The sequence below is a fragment of the Mobula birostris genome, chromosome 2, assembly GCF_030028105.1.
Source record: "Mobula birostris isolate sMobBir1 chromosome 2, sMobBir1.hap1, whole genome shotgun sequence".
NCBI classification, from domain to species: Eukaryota; Metazoa; Chordata; class Chondrichthyes; order Myliobatiformes; family Myliobatidae; genus Mobula; species Mobula birostris.
In genome coordinates this window covers 94,419,262-94,432,933 of record NC_092371.1, presented here as the reverse complement: position 1 = coordinate 94,432,933, position 13,672 = coordinate 94,419,262, and the positions used below count along the sequence as shown (strand labels likewise).

The following is a 13,672-nucleotide window of genomic DNA, read 5'->3' as shown; positions in this document are numbered from 1 at the left end:
TGGAACAATCACTTAGACAATATCACATTGCTGCTCTACTGCAAATTATGCTTACCTTCAGCACCTCTATAATAGGCAGAGGCAATGCACTTGAACTTCTCCTGCCCTGCTGTGTCCCAGCTAAAGACAACAGAAATGTGCATCAGTTCAATTCTCTCACTAGCACATTATGTTCAGATTTCTCCTAATTTTCCATAGGATTCTGGTGCTGGTTGAACCAAAGAATTGTAGGATCCAAACATCATTTGTACAGGCATTGCACTATCTCAAGAAACTAGAATATCAGTTCAAGTCAGGTTAAGGAGTTGTGAGTTAGGAATTCCAGTAATAATGCTTGAAACTCTTAAAACCTCACAAGATAGCCACAAATAAGTGAACATATCAGTGATGTGCTAAGGACTATTTTGGTCCAGGCCCTGCTAAAAAAAAAAAGTGCACATCTTTTATTGGCAAAAATGTGCTGCTTGAGTTGGAAGCTGGACTCAGGGGTTTGGAGAAGTTAAGAATCAGGGCCTGCAGTCAGCCAGACTGTAAAGTAAGTACCTGTGACAGGAAAGGGAGGCTGCAGATAAACAGGGATGAGGTTGTGTCTGGTGTATGGAGATAAGAACATAAGAACATGGATCCTTATGAACATCTTGGGCCAGGGCTTTGTGGTCAGAACTGAGATCAGGGGATTGGAATCCTTGCCTCAGAGGTAAAAAGCAAAATACAAAGTGGCTTTGTCAGCATTTGTTGAGCGAAGGAACCCAAAGAGTTATTGACAAGACATCTTTACTCCCTGGATACTTGGTCTAATTTTTTTTCTATAATATTCCAAAATGATGTATGGGGAATGATGATATTATCTGCAGAGCTGACACAAAATTCACGATGAGTGCAAGACTGAATCATTCGAGGAAGTCTCTGGTTTAATTTGTGAAGAGATGCAAAACAATTCCATGATTCAATTCCATTTTTTAAAAACTTGTTTTACTCTCTAGGTCGCTCACAGGAGGTACAATGTGAAAGGGTTACAGAAAGAAAGTCTTGTGTATGTATTGTACCTTCCACAATTTCAGGACATTGCAAAAATTCTAACATAAGTACTTTTGAATTTCTGTCACAGTTCTTTTTGAGGTGCAGAACAAACCAAACAGTTTATACTTCCATCTTTGAGGTTCTGTGACCTATCAGCTGGTTCAAAGGTTCATTTATTATCTAAGCATACAACTCTGAAATTCTTCTTCTCCAGATAGCCACGAAACCAAGAAGAGAACAGAAAAGAACAGCAGCATGGTCATCAACCCCCAAATCCGTCCCCCCACACAAAAATCGAGCAAAAATGGAACAGGCACATTGACTCCCAATTTCCACCCTCCCCCCCCGCCGCACACAAAAAATGTGAAAGATTGGGCGAGAAACACAGTATATAAAAGATGACTGAATAACACAGAACATTAAAGACTGAAAAAATGTCTATAGTCCAAGTCCATATCAAAAATGCAGACAAGGTTGATAACATTCTCCGGGCCCAACCCAGGGGCAGGCCTTTTCCTCTCTCTAGCAGAGCAATCCCTCCAGTGGTCAAAAGGCAGTCTCCCCTCTCCGTAGCAGAGTGATCTCACCAGCGATCAAAAGGTAGTCTCTCTTCTCTGTAGCAGAGCGATCCCAGCAGTGGTCAAAAGGCAGTCTCCCATCTCCATAGCAGGGTGATCTCACCAGAGATCAAAAGACTGACAGCCAGCGCTCAACTTCTGTATTCACCTTGATGTTTCAATCGCTCTCGTTGCTTTAATTGGCGAATAAGGAAAGATTTAATCGATGATGTGGAGACGAACATCAGCTCGCGCCCCATCTTACAAACTTCTTGCCACAAGGTTCGCACGCTGCCTCTGTCTCTCGGAATCCTCTCGGAGACTGCAGAGTGCTGAAACACCCAAACGATATCCAAACTGCAAATCACAAGCTCCAACAGTTCCAGAATCAAATTGAAGATGAAAAATAAATGTAAAAGGCATAAAAGAAGTGAAATATATGGTTTCATGATCTATCAAGAAGATGTCGACTGAAGGAGCACTGTACACAGGTGCCATCTTGACCAGATCATTTGCCTTAACGTCACGGTCTAGTATATTCCTCACCAACCCATGTTCCTCAAGCCAAGGAACCAATCCTAATATAGTGGGAAGCATAGAACAACGTGACAGATATACTTTGGAAGACATAGTCATAGTCATACTTTATTGATCCCGGGGGAAATTGGTTTTCGTTACAGTTGCACCATAAATAATAAATAGTAATAGAACCATAAATAGTTAAATAGTAACATGTAAATTATGCCAGTAAGTTATGAAATAAGTCCAGGACCAGCCTATCGGCTCAGGGTGTCTGACCCTCCAAGGGAGGAGTTGTAAAGTTTGATGGCCACAGGCAGGAATAACTTCCTATGACGCTCTGTGCTGCATCTCGGTGGAATGAGTCTCTGGCTGAATGTATTCCTGTGCCCACCCAGTACATTACGTAGTGGATGGGAGACATTGACCAAGATGGCATGCAACTTGAAGCCAGCTTGATAGTGAACCTTGAAAAAAATGAGTTCGGCCACGCGAAGGTCACTTACCTGGAAATTGTGGTGACACAGGGGCAGCTGGCAGCGATGCAAGCTACAGTGCAGGCTATCGCTGACCTCCCAACCCCGACAGACAAGAGGGCCCTCAGAAGGTGGGGTACTGTAGGAAGTTTTGCAATAACTCTGCGGGTCACTACCCCTCCCCCTCCTACTAAGCCCTTGCGAGAGAAAACTGAGTCGGAATGGGACGACCCTTGTTATTGTGGTCTGGGACAAAACCAAATGAGAGGTTACATTGATCGCAATTCATCAGTGTTTTTGGCCACTATGAAGTTTGCTGAGTTGGAGCCTGGTCTAAGGGATTATTAATAACACATATAAAAGGAACAGAAAATGTGATGACTGTCTGTCAAGGTGTTGACAACTTCAAATTCTCTGTATTAGCCAAATAGCTGATAAAGATGTATATTTGTGTGTATCAAATAATGTACTCATGTTTGTAATTTTTACCCCGGTAAAAATCCTTAAAGGGGGGAAGTGTGACAAGAATACACATAAATTAAGATGTTTGCTGGACTGGGCTAGCAACAGTGGCATCAGCAGTTGGTCTGCCACCTGTCCTCAGGGGAGGGAGAGATAAGGCACACAATGAAGCAGCATTTGGAGGTGTTAATGAAGGAGCCATCAGTCTGGGTATTGTCAAGAGTGGCTCCCCCTTTGAACCCTGAACTGTTTGAAGTGATGGACAGGCGATACCCCAGCAGGGGGATAAAAAGGGACAGGTTCGCTAAGGCAGGACACACACGACACCCGAGGTAACGAGACCCTGGAAGCGGTGCACCTCTCACAAGTCGGTGGGAAGTACCGGGCCATAAACGCACAGGGTGGAAAGGTACGATCAGCGGGAACCTGGTGTGTGTCCACCCTCGCTTGGGGGCTGGGTTCACTGCAGAGGATCGACCACATCTGGAGGAGGGGTCACAGTCGGTGACCTCAGGTGACATCACAAAGGACCTGCCCGAAAGCTGCTTGCGAGCAACATCGCCGGTCTGTGAGTGGAAGCCATGTCTGAATGATCAGTCGTTCTCGTTCTCTCTCTCCCTCCCCCCACGTTGTCCATCGCCATGGCAACGATTACTGCAAACTGAACTAAATTGGACTGAACTTTGTGTCACTTTGAAATTGGTCATTTACCCCTAGACAACGATAGAGCTTGATTGATGCTGTTATCTTAATTCTGTGTACATGTGTGTTTATCATTGCTGAACTGTTGCATTTATTATCCTTTCGATTACTGTGTTGCTCGTTTCTTTAACAAAACGTTCTTAGTTCTAGTAATTCAGACTCCAACTGAGTGATCCATTTCTGCTGGTTTGGCAACCCAGTTACAGGGTACGTAACTGCGTAGACACGGATCAGCAGGTAGACAATGGCATCCTCAACTCCTAGTCCGGGCTGGTAGGCGAACATTCATTATCAAAGTAGAGATGCTACACACAGCTGATGAATGCCACTGACAGAAATCCGCCATTCCACAACCAACGGACTAACTGCAATATTTGCAGACCTGGCACATTTATTGTGAATGCTAATGTAAAAAAAATGTTGTGTAAATAAACTGCAAGCAGAAACTCTCCACCCTTGATCACAGCAAGGCCAAGCACGTGAGTGTTAAGGACATTATAATCAGCTTTAGCTAGTGATGCTAACAGCTGATTCATTTTACATAGAACATAGAATAGTACAGCACAGTACAGGCCCTTCGGCCCACAATGTTGTGCCAACCCTTAAACCCTACCTCCCATATAACCCCCCACCTTAAATTCCTCCATATAACTGTCTAGTAGTCTCTTAAATTTCACTAGTGTATCTGCCTCCACCACCAACTCAGGCAGTGCATGCCATGCACCAACCACTCTCTGAGTAAAAAACCTTCCTCTAAAATCCCCCTTGAACTTCCCACTCCTTACCTTAAAGCCATGTCCTCTTATACTGAGCAGTGGTGCCCTGGGGAAGAGGCACTGGCTGTCCACTCTATCTATTCCTCTTAAAATCTTGTATACCTCTATCATGTCTCCTCTCATCCTCCTTCTCTCCAGAGAGTAAAGCCCTAGCTCCCTTAATCTCTGATCATAATGCATACTCTCTAAACCAGGCAGCATCCTGGTAAATCTCCTCTGTACCCTTTCCAATGCTTCCACATCCTTCCTATAGTGAGGCAACCAGAACTAAACACAGTACCCCAAGTGTGGCCTCACCAGAGTTTTATAGAGCTGCATCATTACCCCGCGACCCTTAAACTCTATCCCTTGACTTATGAAAGCTAACACTCCATAAGCTTTCTTAACTACCCTATCTACCTGTGAGGCAACTTTCAGGGATCTGTGGACATGTACCCCCAGATCCCTCTGCTCCTCCACACTAACAAGTATCCTGCCATTTACTTTGTACTCTGCCTTGGAGTTTGTCCTTCCAAAGTGTACCACCTCACACTTCTCTGGGTTGAACTCCATCTGCCACTTCTCAGCCCACTTCTGCATCCTATCAAAGTCTCTCTGCAATCTTCGACAATCCTCTACACTATCCACAACATCACCAACCTTTGTGTTGTCTGCAAACTTGCCAACCCACCCTTCTACCCCCACATCCAGTTCGTTAATAAAAATCACGAAAAGTAGAGGTCCCAGAACCGATCCTTGTGGGACACCGCTAGTCACAATCCTCCAATCCAAATGTACTCCCTCCACCACGACCCTCTGCTTTCTGCAGGCAAGCCAATTTTGAATCCACCTGGCCAAATTTCCCTGGATCCCATGCCTTCTGACTTTCTGAATAAGCCTACCGTGTGAAACCTTGTCAAATGCCTTACTAAAATCCATGTAGATCACATCCACGGCACTGCCCTCATCTATATGCCTGGTCACCTCCTCAGGCTTGTTAGACACGATCTGCCCTTCACGAAGCCATGCTGACTGTCCCTGATCAGACCATGATTCTCTAATTGCCCATAGACCCTACTTCTAAGAATCTTTTCCAACAGCTTTCCCACCACAGACATAAGGCTCACTGGTCTATAATTACCTACTACTTTTTTTGAACAAGGGAACAACATTCACTTCCCTCCAATCCTCTGGTACCATTCCCGTGGACAATGAGGACATAAAGATCCCAGCCAGAGGCTCAGCAATCTCTTCCCTTGCCTCGTGGAGCAGCCTGGGGAATATTCTGTCAGGCCCCAGGGACTTATCCATCCTAATGTATTTTAATAACTCCAACACTTCCTCTCCCTTAATATCAACATGCTCCAGAACATCAACCTCACTCATATTGTCCTCACCGTCATCAAGTTCCTTCTCATTGGTGAATACCGAAGAGAAGTATTCATTGAGGACATCGCTCACTTCCACAGCTTCTAGGCACATCTTCCCACCTTTATCTCTAATTGGTCCTGTCTTCACTCCTATCATCCTTTTGTTCTTCACATAATTGAAGAATGCCTTGGGGTTTTCTCTTACCCTACTCGCCAAGGCCTTCTCATGCCCCCTTCTTGTTCTCCTCAGCCCCTTCTTAAGTTCCTTTCTTGCTACCCTATATTCCTCAATAGACCCATCTGATCCTTGCTTTCTAAACCTCATGTATGCTGCCTTCTTCCACCTGACTAGATTCTCCATCTCACTTGTCACCCATGGTTCCTTCACCCTACCATTCTTTATCTTCCTCACCAGGGAAAATTTATCCCTAACATCCTGCAAGATATCCTGAAACATCGCCCACATGTCCGTAGTACATTTCCCTGCAAAAACATCACCCCAATTCACACCTGCAAGTTCTAGCCTTATAGACTCATAATTTGCCCTTCCCCAATTAAAAATTTTCCTGTTGTCTCTGATTCTATCCTTTTCCATGATAATGTTAAAGGCCAGGGAGCGGAGGTCACTGTACCCCAGATGCTCACCCACTGAGAGATCTGTGACGTGACCCGGTTCGTTACCTAATACTAGATCTAGTTTGGCATTCCTACTAGTCGGCCTGTCAACATACTGTGACAGGAATCCATCCTGGACACACTTAACAAACTCTGCCCTGTCTAACCCATTGGAACTAATCAGGTGCCAATCATTATTAGGGAAGTTAAAGTCACCCATGATAACAACTGTGTTATTTTTGCACCTTTCCAAAATCTGCCTCCCAATCTGCTCCTCTGTATCTCTGCTGCTACCAGGGGGCGTATAGAATACTCCTAATGGAGTAACTGCTCCCTTCCCGTTCCTGACTTATACCCATACTGACTCAAAAGAGGATCCTGCTACATTACCCACTCTTTCTGTAGCTGTAATAGTATCCCTGACCAGTATTGCCACCCCTCCACCCCTTTCCCCCCTCCCTATCCCTTTTAAAGCACTGAAATCCAGGAATACTGAGAATCCATTCCTGCCCTGGTGTCAGCCAAGTCTCTGTAATGGCCACTACATCATAATTCCATCTATGTATCCAAGCTCTTAGTTCATCAGCTTTGTTCCTGATGCTTCTTACATTGAAGTACACACACTTTAGCCCTTCTACCTTACGACCTTTACACCCTTTAATTTTAGATTGAGATCTCCAGAAATCCCACAGAAACCAGTCTATAATCTTCTGTCTGTGAGAACAGATGAAGTCTCAGCTTAATACCTCATCAAAAGTCTTTGAATATATTAACAAGCCTAAATGCCATTTGTTGGGGGGTGGGGTTAGTTGGCAAGGGGAAGGATAAGGGGGGTGCTTTAGGTTGTTCCACTGCAAGCCCAATTCTTAGCTCTACGTGCCAATGTTGTGAACGAGCCTGATCAGGGTAGTCAGTAATTTCTGAGGGAAGAATCAACACTTCAAAGAATGCATTTTCAAAATAATAATTTAAAACCTGAAAACATAGAAATCCTTGATTCAGTGGGCAACTTTTGAAGTTCTGTTAATGCAATTTTAATCAGTACTTACATTTGGAGATTGAATGGGACTCCTGTAATTTCAAACCGCTCAATTTCAAAATCAACTCCAATTGTGGCTTTATAGTCTCGGTCAAACACAGCTTTACAAAACCTGAAATTTTCAATGGGATCACAATTTAATAAATTGTAAAAGCTGTCCTAAACTCAAGGACACAACTATACACAGAGGTTCAAAATGTAGCAATTAAATGCATGAAAGGATAAATAGATACAAATAAATTCTAGCTGGTGCCTGATCCCTCACCTTGCTGGGTGAGTCCCAGCTCCACTGCCTGACCCAGTCAGCCACCGAGTGATCTTTCTGCTCTTATCTGTGATAGGAGGAAAGAGTACGCTGATGGTGGAACATCTGTTTTGCCATCTCAACAGATGATCCCAAAAATATACACATTTTCTATTCTGGAAGAGATGCTCCAAGTAGCCATTTGCATTGTGAACTATTTTTGCTGAAAGCTCCCTATAATTTTTAGCAATCTAGGGGCAGTCAGTACTCCAGAAAATTATATAAAATTCTATTAAGATTATGAAAGCAGATACTCCCAGCAAAGGTAATCCTATCAGTTATTGATAATAGGCAGAGGTTTCATCATTATTCAAAATGGTAACGGGAAACTTCCCAAGTAATTCCAGCATAGTTGAATTTTGATGGAAATTCTGTCTTTTCTGCTAGAACAAGCAAATTCAAGATAGATTTAACCAGGAGACAGATAATAGATTCAAATGTATGTTATGTTACAAGTGACTCTTCTTCACTACTGTTAGGGGTCATTCCCGAATGACATTATGGATTAACTAAGAATGTGTCTTCAGGAAATGAAACCTGTACTCAATTTAACTTCCGACTGATACTTTGCAGCTAGTGAAACCAATCATTGGGCGTGGGGCATTCTGACACTGACCCATTGAAACTTCATTGATAAAGACAGAAAATGAATGTTTCTGCTATTAGAATGCTGAGTTCCTCCAGCATTTTGTGTGTGTTATTGAAAATGTATCCCTGCAATTTAAAGCACAGTTCACAACAGTTCTGTTCTGCCACTTAATCTTTTGTTTAGTTGTACATTCATGGAGCCATCCTTCAACATTGTTACCAAAGGAGTATACTTTGTACTGAGGTTTTTGGAGCAGACACCACTATCGAATATTCAAAAGGTTGGGATGTGCTGCCATGTAATTCTGTAAATTTATCTGGCTATATTCCAAATGTTAAAGTAGGTTATTATAGTAATTGAACCTGTAGTTAATCATTTATTGTAATCTTTGTGTTGAAGAATAAATCATTGTGCCTTCTGGTCTCACTTGCCTGGAGATCTCCTATGTGAATGAAGACAGTTACAGCTTCCATGTGGCTCAGTTTCAGTCAGTCACAACACCCACCAATCACACAGGAGGATGCAGACCTGTTATTTACAACTAACTCCACAGCATAATGCTTTAGCGCAAAGATGAACAAGGGTTGGAATGTTACAAGGAAGAACGTAAGAAGCAGTTGTAGATCATTCAGCCCCTCCAACCTCGTCTCACATTCAAGGAGGTCATGATTGATCTAAGTTTGGCCTCTACTCCACTTTTCTGCCTGATATCCTTAATCCATGTATCCTTCAGACCAAAGATCTGACCATCTTATCCTGGAATATCCACAGCTCTCTGCCATAGAGAAAATCAGAGAAATATAATCTTCTCACAGACATAAATTCTTCTTATCTTACTTTGAAAAGATGTCCCTCAATTATAGATATTGCCGCTCCAAGAGGAGAAACATTCTTTCAGTACCCTTTCAATAAAACCTTCTTGCAACCTTATGATCCTTCTAATTGAGGAGTTTAAATGGTGCATGGCCTTGTTTCAATCCATCTTGATCCCAACTTTCCCTTCAGCTGCCTCTGAAAACATATTCATCATTGTGTTTTGTGTAGCCATGAATACATGGAGATACTCCTTCCTATTAAGGTTATAGGTTTAAATTGCATTCTCAAGAAGCGACCACACTATTTGGCTGACACTCCAATCTGCTACGGAGGGCATGCTGCCCTGTTGAGGGGGCATCTTCCAGTTGTACTGAGATCCTAATGATCTACAGTATTACCTGAGTGTTATAACTATCATTTATTCTTCAACAATATGCCAGCTGGTATTGTAGTGGTATACGCACTGGACTTCAAGGTGAGTGGTTCCTGTTTCGAACTCAGCTAGCTCCTTGCACGCTTTCCATCCGTGCTGGGATGAGTGTCGAATTAGTCATAGTCATACTTTATTGATCCCAGGGGAAATTGCTTTTCGTTACAGTTGCAGCATAAATAATAACGTAATAGAACCATAAATAGTTAAATAGTAATATGTAGATTATGCCAGTAAATTATAAAATAAGTCCAGGACCAGCCTATTGGCTCAGGGTGTCTGACCCTTCAAGGGAGGAGTTGTGAAGTTTGATGGCCACAGGCAGGAATGACTTCCTTTGACGCTCTGTGCTGCATCTCGGTGGAATGAGTCTCTGGCTGAATATACTCCTCTGCCCACCCAGTACATTATGTAGTGGATGGGAGACATTGACCAAGATGGCATGCAACTTAGACAGCATCCTCTTTTCAGACACCACCGTGAGAGAGTCCCGTTCCATCCCCACAACATCACTGGCCTTACAAATGAGTTTGTTGATTCTGTTGGTGTCTGCTACCCTCAGCCTGCTGCCCCAGCACACAACAGCAAACATGATAGCACTGGCCACCACAGACTCGTAGAACATCCTCAGCATCATCCGGCAGATGTTAAAGGATTCAGTCTCCTCAGGAAATAGAGACGGCTCTGACCCTTCTTGTAGACAGCCTCAGTGTTCTTTGACCAGTCCAGTTTATTGTCAATTCGTATCCCCAGGTATTTGTAATCCTCCACCATGTCCACACTGACCCCCTGGATGGAAACAGGGGTCACCGGTACCTTAGCTCTCCTCAGGTCTACCACCAGCTCCTTAGTCTTTTTCACGTTAATCTGCAGATAATTCTGCTCACACCATGTGACAAAGTTTCCTACCATAGCCCTGTACTCAGCCTCATCTCCCTTGCTGATGCATCCAACTATGGCAGAGTCATCCAAAAACTTCTGAAGATGACAAGACTCTGTGCAGTAGTTGAAGTCCGAGGTATAAATGGTGAAGAGAAAGGGAGACAAGACAGTCCCCTGTGGAGGCCCAGTGCTGCTGATCACCCTGTCGGACACATTAAAAAAACAGTCAAAAGCTAAAGAAAAGGCAAGGTTCCTGCCCGTTGTGCCACAAGGCATGTCACTTGAAGTGATTGAATGGTCATTATCTCCTCATCGCTTATGGGATCTAACTAAGCAAACTGGTCATGTGTCCTCAACGTACAATAATGTTTACATTGCAAAATTTCCATTTTGGAAATTTCTCTAGTGTAATAGGCCCTATATAAATCCAAGTTATTCACTTTGTACTCTGAGATGTTGCTGAGGTCAAAACTGCTGCTTTGCATGCTTACAAACCAATAATCATCATCATGCAAAACAGGTATAAATACTTCTTTGTTATATACTACAGATAAATAATCAGGCATTTATTTAAATTAAGTATGTTAGACTAGCCTCAAAATTTAGTGCATCATAATAAATTAGTACCACTCACCTGTTAATCAGGCTTGTCTTTCCCACATAAAGGTCCCCGACTACTACCACCTTTGATATTTTGAGTCTGCAGGGGGAATGAGGCTCATAATTAAGTGAAATAGTGTTATTCTTTTCTGCACTTTTTAAAAAAACATCTGCCTGATCCAATCCACTTTGTTTCTTCAACTTATGCACAATACATTTTGCACCTACAAAACAGCTTTCTAGAAAACCACATTTTCTTCATAAACTAGAGATACTACAGCTGCTGGAAATCTTGAGCAACGTACACAAAATGCTGGAGGAACTCAGCAAGGGTCTCAGCCTGAAATGTCAACTGTTTATTCCCCTCCATGGATGCTGACTGTCTTGCTCAGTTCCCCCAGAATTGTGTGGGCGTTGCTTACCTTTTCTTCAGTTATGTTTCGTGGCAAAAATTCTCCCATTTCTGCCCATCCTCCAAAAAATTCTTGCTCTGACCTTCACTTCTTGGGATCCTTGAAGAGTTAAAGATTTTACTCAGTTTTTTTGCTGTGACTGGATGCTTTTAGTAAAGTACTAAACTGCTCAATGGTACTGAGTAGATTTTGCCTACAAAGATTAATTGATCTTTTAGATCTTGTTATTAAAAGTCAGATCACATGAGTCAGCAGAAGGAACCTTCTCTCAATTAAAATACCTTCCATCAAATCTAGTTGAGATTAGTGCCAGTTACCCTTTACCACAGCTCTCAAATTCCTCACCCAGCATTTCTGGTCTGTCGTCCTTTGCAGGCAGATTTAACTTCAACATGGAAATGATCTTTAAATTGAAGACAGGCCTCAGGTCTGTAACACTGCGGTAAGATTGAGAACAAATTAGTACAGCATTGTGTCAAGTCAAAGAAAGAAAAGACAGCTATACGCTCATTCCGATTGTTTTAACAACAGTGCCCATACTCAGATTACTCATCTTGGTTAATTCTAACTCCAGTAATACTTGCCTAGCCACCATGATAAAACTCTGGTGTTAGCAAATACAAATTGAGTACCCATTTTTTACTAACTCCCCCAGGAAGTTATTTCATAAAGTCATTCCTTATGCTGGACCAGTAAAAAGAATTCAATGCCTGGACATGTCCTCTTCTTATTGCTACTATTATGGAGCATTCAGGAGTTAGGGTATATAGCAAATATTTAATTTCACCATCAGACCTGAACGTGGATTGTAAATTGAATTTAAAATGCAGCCCTGAACAGTGGTATTCCTGGAGCTGTAGACTGGAGTTGATTGCAAACCAGATAGTGCTGATTAACATTCATTTTGGGTGCCTGGGGCACAAGTGTGAAGAAGGAAGTGTTTAAAAACTAAATGTAATTCAAAGGAAGCATTGTAGATACTTCGTAACTATAGAATTATCCTGCTGTTAACCTTTCATCTTTAGCATGTAAAATATCATGTAAAATTGGGTCAAGCAGGCCTCTTCTTCCACGATTGTCTCAATATGATGCCCGTTGCTTGTTTTTGTTGAATAAAACTTCTCTATATCCACTAGCTTCAGTGTCTCTCTGGTGACTTTGTTCATGTCATGACAGCTACCATCAGTGAGGAGATACAGGAAACTGAAGACACACACTTAATGTTTTGGGTACAGCTTCTTCACCTGCACCATCAGATTTCTGGATGGACAATGAACACATGTACATTACCCCACTTTTTTTTCTTTTTTTGCACTACTTATTTAATTTTTTAAAAATATATTTCTTAATATAATTTACATATTTTAAAATTATGTATTATAGAAAGATAGAAACATGGAAAATAGATGCAGGAGTAGGCCATTCGGCCCTTCGAGTCTGCACCGCCATTTATTATGATCATGGCTGATCATCCAACTCGGAACCCTGCACCAGCCTTCCCTCCATACCCCCTGATCCCTGTAGCCACAAGGGCCATTATAATGTACTGCTGCTGCAAAACAACAACTTTCACGACATATGCCAGTAATATTAAACCAGATTCTGGTTCAATCTAATGCTTTTATTGAAGAAAGATGGTCTTAATTGTTTTATTTTACAGCTTGAAGTGGGATAGCAAAAAATGCAGGGCAATAACCGGGGGCTAGTTTATATCATTAATAGCAAAGGCAAATGTGGCTTTCATAGTAGCAAAGGTAACCAATTACTGTCATAACCAACTGTCAGGTAACACAACCTGCCTGGTGAGGGTGGGTCATGTTGTTTCCTTGATGTATTTCTGTCACTTACTATTTATTTTATCATCTGACCTCTGAATAGGAAGGTGAAGTGCCCCAGCAGGGAGTCTGGAGCAAAAGAAACAAGCTACTGGAAGAACACAGGCGTTCAGGCAGTATCTGTGGGGGCAAAGGGATAGTGACCTCTCAAGTTGAGACCATGTATCATGATTCATAGGTAACAGAGTGACAGCCAGTAGAGGAGGTGGTGATGCAGGAACTGGCAGGTGACATGTGAATCCACCTGAGGAAGAGTTGATAAACCCAGCTGGAAACAGGTGGGTGGGG

General features: G+C 42.5%; 1 protein-coding gene across 2 annotated transcripts in view; it reads right to left on the bottom strand.

Moving 5' to 3' along the window:
- The window catches only part of rab36 (RAB36, member RAS oncogene family), a 78,084-nt gene that overhangs the window by 27,955 nt on the left and 36,457 nt on the right, over positions 1-13,672 (bottom strand). For both annotated transcript variants that reach the window (XM_072277537.1, XM_072277543.1), the window contains exons 2-5: positions 11,895-11,986; positions 11,171-11,236; positions 7,526-7,627; positions 56-120 (exon numbers count right to left, since the gene is read on the bottom strand). In XM_072277537.1, coding sequence (XP_072133638.1) covers positions 56-120; positions 7,526-7,627; positions 11,171-11,236; positions 11,895-11,986 — 325 coding nt within the window. The remainder of the gene's footprint in view (positions 1-55; positions 121-7,525; positions 7,628-11,170; positions 11,237-11,894; positions 11,987-13,672) is intronic.